General features: G+C 47.8%; 1 protein-coding gene across 2 annotated transcripts in view; it reads right to left on the minus strand.

Moving 5' to 3' along the window:
- LOC146611833 (AT-rich interactive domain-containing protein 1B-like) overlaps window positions 1-19,435 on the minus strand; it is a 156,797-nt gene that overhangs the window by 35,184 nt on the left and 102,178 nt on the right. For both annotated transcript variants that reach the window (XM_085379175.1, XM_085379174.1), the window contains exons 5-6: window positions 14,087-14,384; window positions 2,735-2,821 (exon numbers count right to left, since the gene is read on the minus strand). In XM_085379175.1, coding sequence (XP_085235301.1) covers window positions 2,735-2,821; window positions 14,087-14,384 — 385 coding nt within the window. The remainder of the gene's footprint in view (window positions 1-2,734; window positions 2,822-14,086; window positions 14,385-19,435) is intronic.

Genomic DNA, 19,435 nt, shown 5'->3' on the forward strand with positions numbered 1-19,435 from the left:
AAGTGCTTAGGCTGCGAGTGCTGGGTTTAAGGAGCGAGGACATTATTGTAATGTTTTGCTTCCATTAGGGTAAGGGGATTCTGGGAGAGCAGGAGAAAAATACAGTGTGTAATACCGCACTTTAAATTGCCTGGAAAATGGATGGGGAGAGGAACATTGTGCAGACAGTGCTAAAAGCAAATAACACATTCAAGGATTTTTCTGTCTCTCTGCTTCGTTCGCTCTCCACACTCACACACAAACACACAACACGCACACAAACCTTTCTCTCTTTCGGGCAAAGTGAATAAAGCTCTCAGCCGGACAACAACAGGCGAGCGGCGGAGCACGCGAGAGAAAGCGGGGGGGAAAAGGGACATTCAGCGGATTTATGGAAATGAAGAGTGGAGAGAGGCTCTTAGGGAGGCAGCCACTTGAGCAAAGTGGGGCGTGCGTGTAGAGGAGGACGAGGGGGGGCGGTGGGAGGTTTAATCCTAGCTAGGGAAACAGCAAAAACAACAGCCAACCCTGTTAACCTCGCCGTGTTTTCCTGGACTGGGCTGGGGAGGGCGTGAGGTTTACAGGCATTAGAGAGCAGCACTAAATTTCCGATTTGATTTCATCATGTTGGGAAATAACCTTTTACAGTGCCGCTCCCGCTCTCTCCGTCTTCATCTATCCACTCCCTCTGTCTCTCTGTGATGTTAACTGCTCTTTGGTGGGTGATAGAGAGGGAGCATCGCAGTAATTCCATTAAGGTTGCATCCCACTCTTTCAGGGGTTTTTCAGTGTTGTGTGGATGCAGATTTTTTTTCACATGAGCAATTTTGCTGTTTTTAGTAATAGTTGAGAAGTGGCCATAATTGCTGGAAACAATTTTGCAGTTTGGCCAACACATGTGGCTTGCGGGTGAGCGTTCGTGTTACGAGCCTTTGGCAGCGAGTCGGGGCCAAAGCTGAAGTGGCTCCATCGGCAGAGCGCACGCTCGGGTCTGAATGAAAGACTTATCTCAATGTTTACTGTGACATTTTTACACAACCGCAATTTTACCATAAGAGTGAAGTTAAAACATGATGCTGCGTGTGTGTAAACTACATGAAGTGCAGAATATTTTAAACATATACAAACAAGTGTTTGTTGTTTTATTTGCATATAATATTAAAAACCTGATAAACCAGCAGGGACTAGAAAGAGGAACATGAAGGTTTCCTCCCACATTATCTTCTCTTCACTGGCTCCCTGTCAAATCCAGATTTCTTCTTAAATAATCACGACATAAAGACCTCGGTGTTTCGTATCGTCACTCTCACACTGCAGGCTCACTTGTTGTTTCTGGAGTATTCAAGGCCACGCCCACACTAAGCGTTTTTGGTCAAGGAAAACTGAGCTCTTTGAAAACGCTCTCCAAAGCGGATACATTTGAAAACGCCGTTTTCTTGTTGCAGTGTGGACAGCGTAACCGCAGGCTTTTGGAATCGATGACACATTTTAGTCATGTGATGCAGACATGTGACCAATTAAACTAAGACAGCGGAGGGCGTTATACAGCAGCTGTTTGACAGCCCTATTAAAGACTAATATCAGTCTGTACATGCTCCACAGAGCTTTTCTTCAAATTCTTTAATTCTCACTCGCTTTTGCAACTTTGTACTTTTGTGTTACTCGCAGCAACAACTCCACCTCATTGTGAGTCCGTTTAAAAAACTCAGTGGAAAGTAAATAAGTGGCAGACAGAAATGAGGCAGGTCGAATCTGGAACGTAAGTGTTTTCGACCGTTTCAATGTGGACGCACAACTCTGTGAAAACGACTGAAAACGACAGTGTGGACGCGGTTTTCAGAGGAAACGCCGTTTTCAAATGTATCCGGATTAGTGTAGACATAGCCTAACAGTAGAATGGGAGGCGGAGCCTTCAGCTTTCAGGCCCCTCCCAGTTTGGACAGTTGGCCCTGTTCACATTTGTCTTAGCTGATACCATCCTATGCATCCACTGGGTTGTCGCCTATCATAGAAGGTTAAGGCAGTATTTAATAAGCTTGAGCCAGCCTACTGTGCTCAGTGCCTGCAAGCTGCTTTGCAAACCACCTTAGTGTCGTGCAGCGTGATGCTTGTTGTCACGGATGCCTGCTCAGGTCTGGAGGTCTTCCTGCTGCTCTACCTGCCTACAGCTTCTCAGTTATGCCCATGGAAGAGCGACGAGGTCTCCTAGAACAGAACCACAAATCACTGCTGAAGGAATGATCTTCTTAGAGAGAAGCACTCACTATTGTGGCGAGTGGGAAATTCCCACAGTTCTTTCTCTGTCTTTGTCTTTCTTTGTAGCTGTGTCAAATGACTTGTTTACATCTCTTTGCTAACATCTTAAACTCCAAGTCTTCATATTTCCTAAGAAAATCTTTCATTACAGTCGCTGGTTTCGTCCGTGGTGCACTAAGATATCGTTTTGGTCTTCTGTTTGTTACGGCCTCTAATCCTCCTGCACCGCTCGCCTGTGTTTCATGTAAAGAAAGAAATTATTTCTATTTCATCGTCCGCTTTGTAAGTATACAAGCTCTTCATCTGAGCCCGATGCACAATGTGGATTTTCTGTAATATATATTTCTGTACTGTACAGAGCATGTGTGCTAGCCACTAAATGTTTCTGTAAAACATCCTTAAACATTGGGTAAAACAACGATTCCAGTCCTTTAACCTTTAACCTGGGGTAGCTGTGCCCCTGGTAGGCTGACTTACGGGCTAACACACACAGACATACCTCTCTCCTGAGCCATAGGTGAGCGTGTGATTGGCAGGTGACCTCCATCGGGTCCGTTTCCAGAGCTCTGCGGGGCCATGGCTGAACCTGCGGACATGGATGTGACATCTTTGACGTTGTTGTTTTAAGAAAAGCTTTGACATTCAAAGAAAATGTTTAGTGTCATTTAAATTCCGCTTTCTGCACAAAAACTGAAGGAAACAGAAACGGATTCATATTTGTTTTCTGTCTGCTTCAAAAGCGATGCAACAATTAAGCCCCGAAGGTCCGCTTTTGTCTCAGACAGACAAAGTTCTCAAAAAGTTTTCTCCCGCTTGATTGACGAATAAAAAAAGGAAAACAATAAGGGCTGCGTATCAAGCTGAAGGTTATTTTTTGACTGCCTTTGTTTCTTGAGCAGCGATTGATCGGGTCAGAGGGTCTGATGCCAAATTTAGCCTTTGCAGACGCACAGCGGGCTCAGCACAATTACTACACATGAAGCTGTTTGTGATTCACTATCAGCTAAATGACAAATGCACTTCCAGGAGACATATCAAGTCATTGGACCCCGTGCCACTTCCTTGTGTAAGCATTAAAGCTGCAGCGATCCCCTATAGAAAACCGGAACCATTCCAGGAGCATCGATCAGGTGGTTGTGCGGGTCTTTGGGCTGCGCCTGTTCCATTGAAATCCAATAGCGAGTTGAGGGTCTGATTAGGACAATGGCAGACAGAGACTACGGCGGATTGATTTGGCCCAGAGGAAGGAGAGAGATGGCAAATTAACCTTTTATCTTCGAATTCAGGCTGGCGACGATGACGGGGAGAAAGGCGAGGGAAACTCGCCGCTTCTGTCTCTCTGTGGATACGATGTGCAGCGAGTGACAGGCAGCGAGTGCAATCATGAGGGAAACATATGTTCTGTGATGACTATCGGTGCGTGTTTTCAAGATTACAGAGTACGGGCTGACCCGTCTCAGTGGGAATATATGAAGAAACTAAGTGTTTCCTCAGGATGACACATGATGAAGTACAAACAATTCTGTCGCTGCTCCCGAAAACTCACATTGAATATAAATCCCTTATTATAGAGGAAACACTTCCCATTATTCAATCACTCAGTAGAAAAGTGCTCTTTCCACAAGTGTGTGTGTGTGTGTGTGTTATATGTCTGTCCATAGCTGCGGTAATACATGACTGGAGGTGACACTCTCTCCACATAAACAAACCCAATTAAGTCAACATAATTGCTTTGCATAAAAATACATAAACAACATTTCCATCCAACCCCCGCCTACACACACACACACACACACACACACACACACACACACACACACACAGAAATACTTCCACAAACAAGTGTAAATAAACAGAGTGAAGTGCACAAAGACATGCACGTGAGTGCACAAAGCCACATAGGGTACACAGCGAAACGTTCGCACACACTCGCACACAAAGACCCCCTGCCTCACGCATGAATAGATCCAGCGGCGCTGCTTCAAAGAGAGAATATTCGATTAGTTAGTCTGTCACCGTGTTGCAGGAGAGAGGGGGAAAAGTTAGCACGCGAGTGTTGAGGCGACTCGGAGATAACGCTAAAAACACCAGCTGCACGCTTTTATGTGCCGGCAGAAAAAGACAGTGTAGAAACACTCGATCCATTCACAGCTAAATGTACGCAAAAGAAGTCATTATGTGCAATATTACAGCAGCAGCACTTGTAACAGTCTAATAACAGGATGCTGTCATAATCTAAGTGCATCTAACAACAACGTTTCTCTGTACAGCAACTCGACCGCCATCATCTCACAGTGATTCATACGGCTCAATAAATCACTGCCTATTGTATTTATATAGTGGTTGGAATAAAGGGAGTGCAGATAGAGCAGACTGCATGTTCTACTCACCGTGTGCATCAGTGTACAGTTTATGTAGTAACGTGAAGGGTCACTGCAGGTTAGAGCCGGAGGAGCATGTTCAGCTGCAGTTCTGGTTTCCTCGCTTTAGATTGGCTGGTGGGGAAGACGAGGTAGTCAGCAGGAGTTTAGTGAACCCCTAAACTACGGAAGTCGACCCAACGATGGAGGCCGGCCTCGCTGTGCGTGTGTGTGTAGGGATGCATGCCAGGCACCAGCTTTGCTGTCAGCCTCTGTTTGTTTGGATGGCAGAGCCTGTGTGTGTGTGTGTGTGTGTGTGTGTGTGTGTGTGTGTGTGTGTGTGTGTGTGTGCGCACCACTACCAAGGTAGACCCAGGGAACGCTGCCCTGCATGCTCCACTACTCTCTCCACATACTCATGTAAACTGTCACCAGAGATAAATTAATGCGAAGACAAATGTGTGCGTGAGAGAGGAAGACCGAAAAATAAAAGAAGATTACCGACAAAAGCAAACTGCTGAACACGAGGCCTCAGCTCCGCCCGCTCTGCAGCAAAGACTAAACTTTGTGCACTTTATAATTATTTCACTACCAATTAATGTCCAAACAAAGCTCCTCTCGTCTCTTCTCACATTTTTTCCCCCCTCTTCCCCTCCTGTCTCGGCTCTCGTCTCTCCCCTCCTCGCCATCATTTTTAACAAGGTGCCATTAAATAATTACGTCCAAATAAAACAAACAGGCGCCACGGCGAGTCCTGGCACTTTTAATCCACGCCATTAATAATTCATATGCTCAATCTTTGACGTGCAGCTCTTCCCCGTGTGCTGCCGAGAGACGGAAGAGAAAGCTAAATGTCAGCAGGAGCTCAAAGTATAGCTTCTCCGTGTCCGCAGTCTTCCAGCTGTGGATGAAAATGTAAAACGAATGAAACGATGAAGAAATGATGCCGAGTTCAGGCGATCCTGGTACACGTGTGTGTGATTTAACAACGTTGTTTCCTCTTCGGTGGGAGAGACGGTGATTTTGAAGAAGAGCAGAATTCATGTGTTCATCTGCATGTGCTCCAACAGTCTGGATGTTTCTGGTGCAGGAATATCTCTGCTCTCATCCTCCACTTTCACCCACTCATCTGCAAATTACACTCTCACAAAGAAATCAGCTCCAATGAATAAAAAAAGGCTTGTTTATCAAATCCATGCATATTCCCTTTAAAGGTTGAGAGTATCAAAGATGGATCGGGCTCTTATTTTTAATTCTCTGTACTTTAATTCTTTTAGACTCTTCTTTGATTGCTGCCTTCAAACACGACTCATTCATAAGAGATCTGACTGCACCTGTGCCACTGTTTGTCTTTAACTCTGACCCTCGGGGCTTTAAGGACTTCACGCCGATTGTGCCGACGGAGAAAACACTGAACCTGCGGCAGGAAGAACCAGGAGATCTCTAACACGGGAATGCTCTTTGGAATGCGGCGGAAAAGTCGAATAACTGTAATTTCCTTTTTCTGTAAAAAGCCACTTAGCAAACACATCCATTTTTGACTCTTTCCTCATGATACAAGGCAGCCGAGCCAAGAGTAATGGGAGTTCAGTGCGTTTTTGGAGATAATGCTCCTTGCTAAAACCCAATCCACGTTTTAAATTTCTCTTCCACGAGGACTGTTGAGGCAATCCCGAGTCTCCTTTGAAGAGAGGGAGTGTGGTCTTTGAAGCTTTTTTCATCAGGGTTTCAAACACAAATGCTGCTGAAGTTCAAAGCTGAGGGAGAGCACTTGTGGCCATATTTCTGTTTTGTTTTCAGGGCCCTGGAAATATAAAGCTTAGGAGTTATTCTGCATGTGTGTGCGTGCGTGCTAATGAAGTCAACCTGAGATTCAATGAAAAAGCTTTTAATAATTGCCAGAGAAAGAGCCGGTGCATTAGCAGACGTGTGTGCACGCTTGCACGTATCAGCCACGACATTAAAACTGTGTAATACTAAAAGGAAGGAGCTCAGACCTGCAGCACCTTTGAGGTGGGGGTTACTGGTGTAGATCGGACTTGTGCACATCCTGCAAACGCTCGAGTGGATTGGGAGCTGAGTCAATAGCTTGGGCTTTTTGCCATCCATCTCCATCTGGGGGTGGGGGGATGGGGGGGTGCTGCTTGGCCTGCTACAATTTTAAGGTGCACGTGTCAGAGAAGCACCCGCCGAGTGGCACTGAGACCATGACTGTTATTCACCGCTGGTGGATTTGAGGTTGTGGCCGCTCGGTGCGTGAACACACACAAACACACACAAACGTCCAAACTGTTTCTTACAAATAGCCGACCCCCGGAGCAACGAGGGCTATTTTTGCTAAAGTGAGGTAACTGTGTTGAGCACTAATAGACTGACACAGAATACAGAGAAACGGCTGCTTCAGCACCATCTCTCAATACAACCCTCAGGCTATAAATGCACACACACCTGCACCGCCCTGCAAACACACACACACCCAGGTAATATCCCCTATTTGCCGTGTCTTTAGGGGAAAGAGGCAGATAAACAGCGGGCTCCAATAATGGTGGTTTAGATCTCAATGGGTGCGAGTCAATGCCTCTCCGAGCCGGGGGCTAATGTCAGTTAACACTCCCTGTAGGGGACAAACGCAGGCCTGCAGTGGCTCGCAAAACAAGCCCTCTCCCAAGATCCTCATTACTTCCAACGCTGAGCAGCAACTGTAAGTAAAGCAAAAGTGCAGCTTAAGCTAAAAACATAGCGAGCGGGATGCGGGGGGAGAGAGAGCGCGAAGGAGTGGAGAGAAAGCAAGAAAATAGGTGTTGGGGAGGGAAAATAATTGCACACTGTGCTCCGGTTAGGGTTTTCCAGTCGGACAGAGTTAGAATGGGATTTCTCTAAATGGCTAACGCAGCAAGCAGGTGCTGTTTTTCCCCTGTTTTGGCCGACGCTGTGCTTTGTGAATATAATGCTTGCAGGGAGCGCGTTTAGCCGTTTCACTGCGAACACGAGCAGCCTTCAGGACGACAACAGGCAGACAGGGAATAGTTGGCTAGATGGCAGCGGTTGTGCTGCTAGTGGTGATGGATGAAGAAGAATAAAAGGAGGACAAATTCAGAGAGAAAGAGCTGGAGGAGAGATGTGGAGAAATAAGAGAGAGGAACCGAGGCAGAAATAAGGATGGAAAATTCAGCCTTGTTCCTCAGTGGGAGTCCTGTACCACAGCAGCGCTCTGAGCCAAGAAAGCAGAGAGAAACAGAGCTGGGGAGGAAAGGGTGGGGACGAGGGAACGCGAGACACAAGAGGGAACATGAGAGAAGGCGAGCACGATGAAAATAATGAGAGAAAGAGAGAGGGACAGGGACAGCCAGCGGCGGTGTTCCCACCACGCAGCCTCTCAGGGAGTGGTGTGACTGGAAAAGTTGCCCAGCAAAACACACTTGCACAAAAACTCGCCCCCACCCTTTTACCCATGCTTTCTTCTAATAACGTGCACCACAAGCAGAGGGGAAATCGAGCTATGGCTGAGCACCCCTGCAGAGCCTGCTCTGGGCTCATGGTTTGCAGCTTTTTGGGGAAGTAATTTAACCGCACGTCCACCTTTTTGCATGCAAGTAAGCGCTCAGGTACCTTTGGGGCATCGCTGCTTAACCTCTGACCCCAGAACAGGGAAAAAAAAACAACCATCTGTGGTCACTGCCATAATTACAGATATAAAAAAATAACCACAGACTAGGCCGCGCGATGATGTAAAGGCAGGAGTGGATATAAAGCATTTTTCAGGAGATTCACATATTAAAGGACGCTCGAGGTAACATACTGGACAGATCTGGCCTTCCCTCTGTCTATCCCCCCTTCCCCCCTCGCCTCCCCTCGCCCTGACCTCTCTGTCCTTTTCTGGGCCCCGGAAGCTCTTGAAGCGAAGCGCAGATAAACAGCTTAAACTCTCCTGAGCGCTCGCCCGCAAGCTCCAATCACCTTATTAGAAGAAAATAAAAACTTGGAGGGGCTGAGGAGAGATGGAAGAGGGAGGAGGGAGAGCAGGCAGACACTGTTAGCGGGACCTCGGAGGACCTCGGTGGAAGCACAAAGAGTATTTGTGATTTTGTGCAGCAGACAGAGCGAGCCGGCCTGTGCAGGAGTGTGGATGTGCTCTGTGTCAATTAGTAGCTGCACAAAGTGAAAAATATTGCAGTTTGGCCTTCAAAAGCAGCCGGGCACACAGACACAGTGTGCATACTTACAGCCACTGTAGTTTTTTTGCATCACTTTTTTTCCCAACAATTATCCCAACAAGACAAAGCTTCAATAACACATCATCACCTTCTTTTTCAGCAGCATGAAAGATTCATCCAAAGTTTCTCTGACACCTGAATGAATTATTAGAGGTGCACATTCACTGCAGAATACAAGACCTTCAGAGTTACTGTGAGGGATTCATCGGAGCAGACCCTCTCGGTTCTGTGAGGTTTTGCTATTTTGTGGCGGATTTAAAAGGTCAGGCCTGTCTGAACGTTTTCTGGAACACGGTGACCTGACAATCTTCTGCCGGGCATCTTTTGGTTTCAATCTGTGGAGGCCTCAAGGACAGAGTGTGGGGAAGGAATAATAAACGTGCGTGCTGAAACATATGTGCTCATCTCTGATCACCTACAGTGGATATCAAATATTTCTATGTCAGATTCTGTGTTGCCTCTTCAGTGATCTTACTAAAGAAGACAGCCACACATTTACATCCCCAACTCCAAGGTAACAGCTGCATCTCTGACACATCTGGAAATGCTCCATCAGTGCTAAAAGGTAGATACAGATTTTAGAGCAACATCTGCTTCATCCAGACATCTTTCAGGGAGGCCCTTCATATTTCAGCAGGACGATGCTAAACCTCCAGAACATCTGCAGCATCGTGAAACCAAAACCAGACAAAGAAGATCCAGGAAGCCTGAGCAGCTCGAATCCCACATCAGACAATGGGACAACATTCCTCTGTTAAAGTGCAGCAGCTGCTCTCCTCTGTCACAGACTGTAGGAAGCTGCAGACCTTTACAGACATGCTGTTGCCATCAAATTCATATTTTCTTAATATAGTTCATTTTTGCACTTTAATGCATCCTGGGGATTTTGCATTTTATAGTGTTGCAGCTTTTTTGGAATTGAGGTTGTACACCAGGGGTCCCCAATCCCAGTCCACGAGGGCCGGTGTCCCTGCAGGTTTTAGATCTCATCCTGGGTCAACACACCTGAATCACATGATTAGTTCATCATCAGGCCTCTGGAGAACTGAAGACATGTTGAGGAGGTAATTTATCCATGTAAATCCGCTGTGTTGGATCAAGGAACATCTAACACCTGCAGGGACACCGGCCCTCGTGGACTGGGATTGGGGACCCCTGGTGTACACACATGATTTTTACAGTCTCCTTCCAATCAGGTCCAAAGGCAGAAGAACAGTGTATTGTTTGCATATGTGGTGATTGAAGAAATGTTCCCTTCCCTTCACTCACTGTCTGCACACCAAAGGAAAGCAAAGAGGAATCGGGGCTGTGTTTGTGTGAAGTTTGATACGTATCAGATGCAGTCTGGTAATGAACATGTCTTCAGCTCGTTGTTTGGGAAACACGACAGTCAGCCTCATCCTGACAGGAAGTGACGCCACACTGACAGGCTGCCAACCTGGAGACAACCTGTCACACCAACCTGTGCATGCACACAAGCCTAAAAGCAGCCGCTGCGTTACCCACAACTCGAAATCTGCAGCAAATGCAAGTTTTTAGAGCTTTAAACATGCACATAAACGATGCAGCATGTCTGATGGATTCTGGGGCTGCTGGGGTTTTATTAACATAGAGACTAGTCAGCGAGCTTTTTAAAAACTCTGCTCTTCTACTGGATGAACTTGGCTCTCCTTCCCACAGCTAAGAGTCAGCTTTGGAAGCTTTAACACTGGCGTTCCCATTCCGCCACACCATCCATCCGGATGAGAGAAAAATGTCTGCCCGCCTCGTCCCCAAAGTCTCATATAGGGAGAAAAATATTCTGAAGATGCTCTGAATTGCTTCTGAGACACTGGGAGCAAGGAGATGTGTGTGTGTGTGTGTGTGTGCATACAAGGTAGAGGAAGAGGAGGTGGAGGTTGGCGGTTGAGCAATGTGATTTCTGCTTGACTGTCACAAATCTAGCGCAACAGGAAAATCAATTTATCCCTGTGTGTGCCTTTTTGGCTCCGGGAGAGAATCCAAATAGCAAGGCGAGGCCCGGATAATGTTACAGTGTATTGGATTTGCTTCATGGAGAGACAGCGAGAGGGAGAGAGGGAGAGAGAGGACAAAGAACAGGAGAAGCGAGGAGACGAGGGAATCACAGGCGTGCTGCGGAGCTTCGACAAGATAGATTTGTGCAAGTGTATGGGTGTATGATAGGCTGGCAATCTGTCAGTCTCCACCTCTTTTCACCCCGACTCCTTCTTATTTTCTCTCACACACACACGCGTGTGCAGATGACACCGTCAGTCATCCGAGCGAGCGTATATACAGAGGTGATTTATGTGTTCAACAATATATGTAAAGTCAAACCATGAAATCAAGTTTTTATAGGTATTCGTGTTCTTATGTGCAGCTGTGCGCGCTCACTCCGGTGTTATTCTGCTGGTGTGTGTGTTTGGCAGCCAGGTGAAAGGATGACATAATGAAGTTGCTCTCCTCCGACCGTTGTCAGGGGTAACGTGTGTGCTCATCCATGTGACGTGTCGCATCAGTCCACCGAGTGGGGCCGACAGGTGACAAATAAACACGGGGCACACGCACATGCATGTGTGCATGCGCGCACGCACACTTGAACCTACTTTTTTATATTTTTGTGAATAACTGCACACACTATATAGACCACGTAGAAAGATGAGTGTATTCCAGACCTGCATTCTTCCTAATGGCCAGCAGCTGGCGTCAGCACAAGTCCAGCTGTTTGGCTGCTTTTACGCCTTACTCGCTGCAACATGTCGCTAATTTCAGTCAGAAAGAGAGCTGATCTCATTCTGTCTGCAGTAATCTGTATTTGATTGTGTTGGGACGTCACACAGCAGAGAGCAGGGTCATGATAGACGGAGCTGAGGATGTGCATCAGCTGACCATCAGCTGATCAGTAGGAACTATCAGCTGAGTCCCTGAGTCCTCCTTCCTGCAGTTTCAGATGTGACGACCAAAGTTCTCTCGTGTGATGTCAGGGTAGCTACGTCCACCTAGCATCATGACACAATGTGCTGACATATACAGCACGCCTGTAAATAATTTAATAGGACGAAACCATCAATGCCAGCAGCGCACACTGACGTCAGCCGAGGGATGCAATTTATAAGCGGCTGCGATGTTTCCGCTGACAGCGGCCCTAATGGAGCAGAATGGAGCAGAGAAACAAGTCATGTTGTGTTGTGACTTCTTGAGTGGAGCTGAAACTACTGCAGACAGGTTTTTCACACTAATTAAAGCGTTTATTAATGCTTGTGTTTTGTTGTTTTTTAAAGGGCACTACTTTGAATATTAAAGAGCACGATTTGATGGCACCGGAGCAACACTCTGGGAACAGCGCTCCCATCTCTCCTCGCCGACTTGCTCCGAAATAAAGAGACAACGTTCGCTAAAACGTCCCAACTTGTGACAAAGTGTTAGAAAACCGGGCGTTGGTAATCAGATGTGTGCTAACCACATTAGTTCTCCCGTGTCTCTGCGAGGCTGGCTGCTCCTTGATCTAATCCGAACTGATTGTAGTACAGCCTCTAAAACACGCCAGATGTTGCTCACTGCTCCACGCTTTATCGCCATTTATTTGGCACAGGGAATATTTTTGAATATTTTCTTATTAATCACGTCCCAGCGATCGGTTTCGCTTCCCATCTTTGCCGCTTCACTCCGGATTCTCGTCATGATTCTTGGCACGGGCGCCTGGAAAACCACTGTCCCAGTTTTTCATTAGCGTCAATCACTCCGGTAAGCGGCTGTGAGGGGAACAGCAGGGGGAGGAGGAGGTGGCGGCGGGATCTCGCTCAAGACATTTCGCCCCGCCTCGTCAGAGTGACTGACGGGTCCGAGACATGCCGATGTGCCGGTCAGCCGCTCAGCTGTGAGGAGAGGAGGCGGAATGACAGCGAGGCCGCGCGCACGCTCGCGCGCACGCTCGCGCGCCTGTTCCAGGCAAATCAAATCCACACTCTGTGTTTATCTAAATGGTTATGTGCTCCACTATGGCCTCGGAAGACAGACAGGCACACCGTGCATTGTCTGATAATCCTGTTGGTGCCTTGTTTAGCCTGCCATATCTCAGATAAGGCTACAAATCAGATGGGAGGTCCTCCACTACCAGTCGCTCTCAATTCATTAAGGTTCCGAGTGGATGGGAAATATCGCCCGGACGTGGATGTCGGATCCACAGGTGGAAGGAAGACGGACGTGATTAAAATTCCCCCGCCATGTAGGGACGCGTTTCTACAACGCTGTGATCAAAGACTTAACAAATGTCTAGTGTGCTAGGACAAAAACTGTGCAGGAAATGAACAGGACATATTCCTGTGCCATAATATTCCTCAGCACTGTGAATTATGAGTTCAAATGGGCCCGAGATATCAAAGTCTAGACGTGTGGGATTGATATTATTTAGTCTTCTGCTGCAGCTTCATCCCGACTTCTACCCGGCAGAATGAAAATTGATCTGGATGGATTACATGCCGAGTTGGAGACGAGGGGAAGAAAGAGATGCTATTAAACAAAGATGTTGGCAGATTTATGCGACGGGTTATCGGCGCCACTCTGAGAAAGAAAGGGGTGAAACTGCTCTTCAAACACCTGATAACCATCTTAAACGAAGACGCTGATTAGGTTCAAGTTTTTGATGCGAAAGCTTTATCCTCACCTCCAAATGGCACGCTGTTATTTGTGAAATCGCGGTTCCGCTTCGGGGTCAGTTTTCTACATGACCTTTTTAAAATCCTATTTAAAAACAAATGAAAACAGCAGCATCAATGTAAAGGTCAAGCAGAGAGGTGGGCGTGATGACTGGGATTTTCTCCAAGAAGCAACAAGTGCAGTGACGGAGCTGCTGTAAAGATGCTGCACAGAAAAAACTCAAACGGAAACATCTAAACACGATCCTAGCCACGCCCCAATCAGTGATGTCACAGCTGCTCGTCTTCATCAGCTGTCAAAGTGCGCATGGCCCGGGTCGTGTTTTGACAGTTTTTTTTAATTTGCTTTCCAACAACAGCCTCGTTTGGTGGCACAAAGCAATTTCCCTTTAAGCTGTAAAGCAATTTTAGGAAATTTCCCAGGGAATCCAAGACGGAGGTAGAAGATGTAAAACGCGGCGTAGCGTCTGCTTTCAGCTGCAAATCCTGTCAGTGACAGTTTTGTTTGTTTGCAGTGATTAAACTAATACAATTATCAACTCTAAGTTGCACATTTCATCAAGACGAGATTAGATTATCAGGATACGGATGCGCGTACTTTCTGCTCTAATGGGAACCCTACCTGGTGCAGAGGTGTTGGCAGAGGGTCCGCTGGCAGGTGAGATGGGGCCCGAGCCCGAGCGGGACTGCTGGGACTGAGTGGAGCCGGCCGGAGAGCCGACAGGGGATGGAGAGGGCCCGCTCCTCTGGCTGGGGAGGTGGGGGGAGGCGTGAGGGGAGAAGGGGGACTGTCCCTGGTTACCGGTGCTTCCCTGCTCCCCTTGGCTACTGCTGCTGCTGCTGGAGGAGCCCCCGGCGCCAATGGCCGAGCCCAGGCCAGCCTCCCCGGTGGGGAGGTCGTCGATGGAGCCGGAAAGATCCTGGAACAGAAGAAAAGACTTCCAGTGAGTATTTACAAAGCTCGCTCGAGCATTTGATGAGAGCTGACGTGCAGCAGGTGGCAAATGTAAATGTAAGCTTCAGCAAGCGCAAAAGTTTCCACCTGCATGTCAGAAACGCACAACTGTGCTGCGAAATCCTCCTTTACAACAAAAAGTTAACAATGCAACATATTTCACAGGATTTCATAAGGTGGCAGAGGTTAAAAGATTAAAGGTTTAGTTTGCGTGTGCACGAACAAGAGCTGGTGGCTTTTCTGGGAGCTACTTTATCCCTGAGAAAAAGTCACTGCAGTCTTAACGACGGCGGTTAACACGGCAGAGAAAAAAATCCCACAGAAGAAACCGCTACACCGGCTGCTGCGGTGAAAATGAATTGTAATGGGCTTTGGTTCAGACCAAGGGTGAGTTCATATTACAGTTTGCATTCCCTGTGGTGAGTAGAGCGAGTGTGTGTGTGTGTGTGCACTTAGCAGATACCCCCCCAAAACAATTCCAGGGAATCCCCGGGAATATCGCTGACAGGATCCTGACAACACAAAGGTGTGCAGGAAGCGGGAAGGACAGCAGACCGGGAGAGAAGGAAGTAGAGAGAAGACCGGATGTGATGTGAAGTGATGAGCTGTGATGGAATGTGATGGCTGCCACACACACTCGGAGGACGCCGGCTCTGTCCCAGCTGTAGATATCTGTGGGGGAAGTCACCTGAATGACCTCGGTTTTCTGGCTGGTGCCTGCTCGGAGAAGGGGAAGGGTGTACGCCAGCTGATCCTACCTGCAGCGCCCGGCCTGTTGACCAATGTACTCGTGAACCACCTGAGCCCTGCGTGCACAGCCACGCCTGTCACCGCACACAGACGGTGAATAAACCCAGATCTATGCCTACGAGCAGAGAGGCTGTCATATCTGACATGTTTGCTGTAATGTGGTCCATTCTACTTAAAGTGGCTTCAAATCATGTGAAAATGGTTCGGCGGTTCCAGTCGAGCCACTCGATGATTTTTAGGGGTTTTGCTGTTTTTCACACCAGCACGCACCGTTTTGGAAGTTGTTAGGAAAGTTTTACAGCCTTCCTACTGACACTGGCGATGGTTAAGATGTGCTGACATGTTGACTGTGGAAAATCTAACACAAGGTGTTGAAACGGCACTTTCTCCTAGGCTAGTCATCAGCTCATTTGCACACGTATTTTCAGATTGTGTTCACTTAAAGAAAGCACGAAGCTTGTTTTTCTACATATGTCAGAGCGAACTCGAGAAACGTGGGCTGAAACCAGCACGCGTGCTTGGAGTTTATCTGCAGCAGAGGCTCTTTGTGTCACAGCGAAACGACTTTTTTCTCCTTCCTCTACCAGCGTGTAAAATCTCAAAAACCGAGACAGGCGTCCCCCATCTCTCTCCATCCATCAAGCGTGGCAGTGTGGCAGTCTGTCCACGGCTGCTTGTTTTGGTTAATGCGATCTCGGCGCTGACACACAAAGCCTTTGTTTTCCATCATGCTGCTGCGAGTGCCCACCCGCTCTGCCAGCCTGCCAGTCTGTCGCCTGGCATTATCTACCCCCGCTCAACTGAGCACACGGGGCACTTGCTTTCCTCTCTCATGCTCTCTCTCCTTCCCTTTTCTTTTCCTCGCCCATGGTACCACTCTGTGTCCCGGCCAATCACGTCAGCCAGTGTTCTGAGCGCAGTGATGTAACGCGCCGCCTCCGCCAATGGGACCGAGTGTTATTTTTTGGCTGACCGGCTGCCTCGGGTCCATGCCGTTTGACACGGAGGGGTTACCGTGAGAGTTGATGTAACCATGGTGATGGCTTTTCCAAAACACTGAGAGCTAGTCGGTCGTACAGCTATGTTGTTAACCCACAGGCTAATTGTGTGAATGGATGGGAATAATTGCATTTCACCTAATTGGGAGCTGTTGCCAGCTTTTCCAGTGGCAGTTTCGGGGTGGGAAAATGCGTACCAGTAATTCGTTTAAAGACTGTTAGGCTCATTTGGATTATACACACACTTGAGCACAGCTGTGTGGCCCGAGACCAAAAAGGAAGAAGCACTATGCAGCCCAAAAAGCCGGGTGCGCTTTACTATAGAAACGCGCATTTTAAGGGACGCTTTAATCGACGTCCTCACCGTCAGCGTTCACGGGGCTGCGTGCTACCTGGCTAACTGGCATGTGCAAAGAATCAAAGGCAGCCAGCGAGTTAACTAGCCAGGCAGGCACGCGGTCGGGGGATCCAAACGCCCAACAATCTGGGGCCCCAATCCAAAGTGGCCCAAATCCAATTTGTTTGGCTCAGGGCTGCAAATTGCTCTGTGCATTGAGTCTCCAAATAGCTGTCAACCACTCCCGCTTGGCGTCCTGTATCGCTTAATTCGCTCCTGGAGCATGTAATTGTCATAATAAGAAAAATATTGAGGTGATAATAACCAGTTACTTTGAGATGCCCCCCCGCCCGGCCTCGAGACACACACACACGCACGCACGCTCGCGTAAATGCGGTCGCATATACGCACACATAATGGGCCGAGACCGCCATCTACACATTTCACACAACATTGGAGAGGCAGTCGCTCATGACCCTTCACCTCGCTGGTGTCGGTGCCTGCCTGCGCTCTCGTTTAGCGCTCCTCTGTTTGTGTGTGCGTGACAGGAACACAGGCTGCCGGGCTGTCACAGCAAGACATGCTTGAGCACTGATGCGGCCGAGGGGACAGATGAGGCAACGCGCACACACACACACATACACACTCCCCCATTCCTCACTCATACTATTGACCTGCTCTCACTCTCACACACTCGCACACACACCCTGGGAGGGGATAAGGCATCAGTGTGAAGCAGGGAGCTGTCACATCCAGCAGACTGCAGGCCTTTTCCCCTGACCATGGTGCTGATGTTGTCTCCTCTCACCACACACTGGGAATTAATCAAAGTTGCTATGGAGGAAGGCACAGAGTGTGTGTGTGTGTGTAAATGTGCTTGTCTGTCTAGACAGGGAGGAGCCAATGGCTGCAGCTTCCTGTGGGCTACAGGAAAACAGAGCAGTGAAGAAACTAGCCTCTCTCCTCTCTTTCCCGTCTACACATAAAGCCTGTTTTTTCTGTCTGCCCCAGTCAGAGGTGCAGCATGGCTCAGGGCTCTCCACCAGCTGGCTCTCCAGCTAACCCGAGCCTGAAACACACTCAAACACAGCAACCGAGCCTTCGAAAACAACCTCCCTCATATGGACTTTTATAACTCGGCACCAAATATAAGAACACGGCTCCTAATATTTTCCTTTGGTCCAATACGGACTCGTCGTCGTTAGCGGTCAGCTCCGTCAAATTACTACACATAAATATTTGATCTCGCTGCGAGAGTCTCTGGGCACACAGGTTGTGAAATATCTGCACAAATGAAGGATTACATTTTTAAAAATTCAGCAGCAACATCTCTTGAAACAGGCTTCCTATTACTATAGATAATCAGAGAACAGCTGTCAGCAGTGTTCACGGGGACTCTGTTTCTGGAAATGATGTTTTTGAATTATTTAAATGTCACTTCTTAATGCTGTTGGCACCACAGATCGAAAGCCCTTCACTGCACTGGGGGAGGCTGTGGGAATACTTCCTATTTGGTCCCTCAGTTCTTTCCGCGGACTTTTGTGCCGTGAACATGTCTCTTCACAGACGTGTAAAAGACTAAAGAGAACCGATCAAACCTTTTTCAGCGTGCGCGCAAACCCGGGAGTATCATTTCAATGTGAAATGTGAACATTACCTTGAATTCTTTTCAGTGTGCATTTCATTACAGCGCTGATGTTTTTTACCGGTGTGACTATACATCCATACAGGACCCGCTTTCACAGGTCAAGAGTGAAATCCATTATGATGTTAAACCTTGAAAAAATGCGCGCTCGGCTTCGCCGTGCTGCAGCGTGCACTGAAATAACACCTCGGTGGGCTCGGAGGCCGGTTTTATTCTCCGTTTCTCTTCTCTGGGTAAATACGATGATGTAAACTGTAATTAACTCCAATAGTTATCGTTTGCAGGCCTGAGGGACAGGTCTTCTCACGGCAGCGCCGCGCTCGTTTATCGGCTCCGGCCGCAGTACTTTCTATCTTTATGGTGCACTGGAGACGAAGAGGAAACGCTATTACACAAAGATGCTTTTTTATCCTCTCCCCAAACCGTAGATTGAGGCAAAATCCAAATGAAATGCCATGCAAATGAATCCAAATGGACTGCTGAATGTCTGCGCTCGTGTGTGTTTGAAAGAGGGTTTTAATGCGATGCCCCATGTAGAGCACCAAACTGTAATACCCTTCAATAAGTGCTATTAAGCACAGAAATAAGAAGAGAAATGAGAAGAAGAGAGACACTTTGTGGAGGAAGATTTAACATAACACCCACTCCATAATTTCCCTCTCTGATGTCAATCAGCTGGAATGTGTACCGAGGCTGCGGCGATGATGGTAATTGGTGACGATGATGAGAATTGATAGAAATGAAGATTATTTAGACACTCGCTAGCTGCGCATTATCATACATCGTGCCACCGTTTTAATATTTTTCTTTCGTTCACGCAGGACTGTGCAAACAAGCCTGTGCAGGATACGTGCACGTGGGTGTGCTGATGTATTTATGTGCGTGTTTGTGTAGATAAGAGTTTGTGAAGAGTCTCTGCCACTTCCCGAGGGTATCAAAGTAAAACCTTCTGTGAGGACGAGAGGCAGACACGGAGACTCCAAATACACTCGGGGGAACTCTTTGCAGAGATGTTTGCCATGCTTCAGGCTTGCCAAAAACCCATGTGGGCTTTAGGCTAGCACCCAGCAGGCAGTGAAATATGTTAGCGTGCCAGCCCACAGACCTCTGCCTGGTGCCACGAGCTTCGAGGATGAGTCTCGAGCGCCTCGAGTTTCAAACTGCCAGTCATTTACGCCTGCCCTGGACCGCCACGGCGCCTTTCATTTGTCCACTGACCATGACTTGGCAACAGTCAGACCACAGCACGGTATTTAGGGTGTTATGCTAAAGCACATTAGGATACT

This window comes from Diplotaxodon limnothrissa, linkage group LG19, assembly GCF_057381915.1.
Source record: "Diplotaxodon limnothrissa isolate DT_005_m linkage group LG19, D_limnothrissa_male_GT1.1, whole genome shotgun sequence".
NCBI lineage: Eukaryota > Metazoa > Chordata > Actinopteri > Cichliformes > Cichlidae > Diplotaxodon > Diplotaxodon limnothrissa.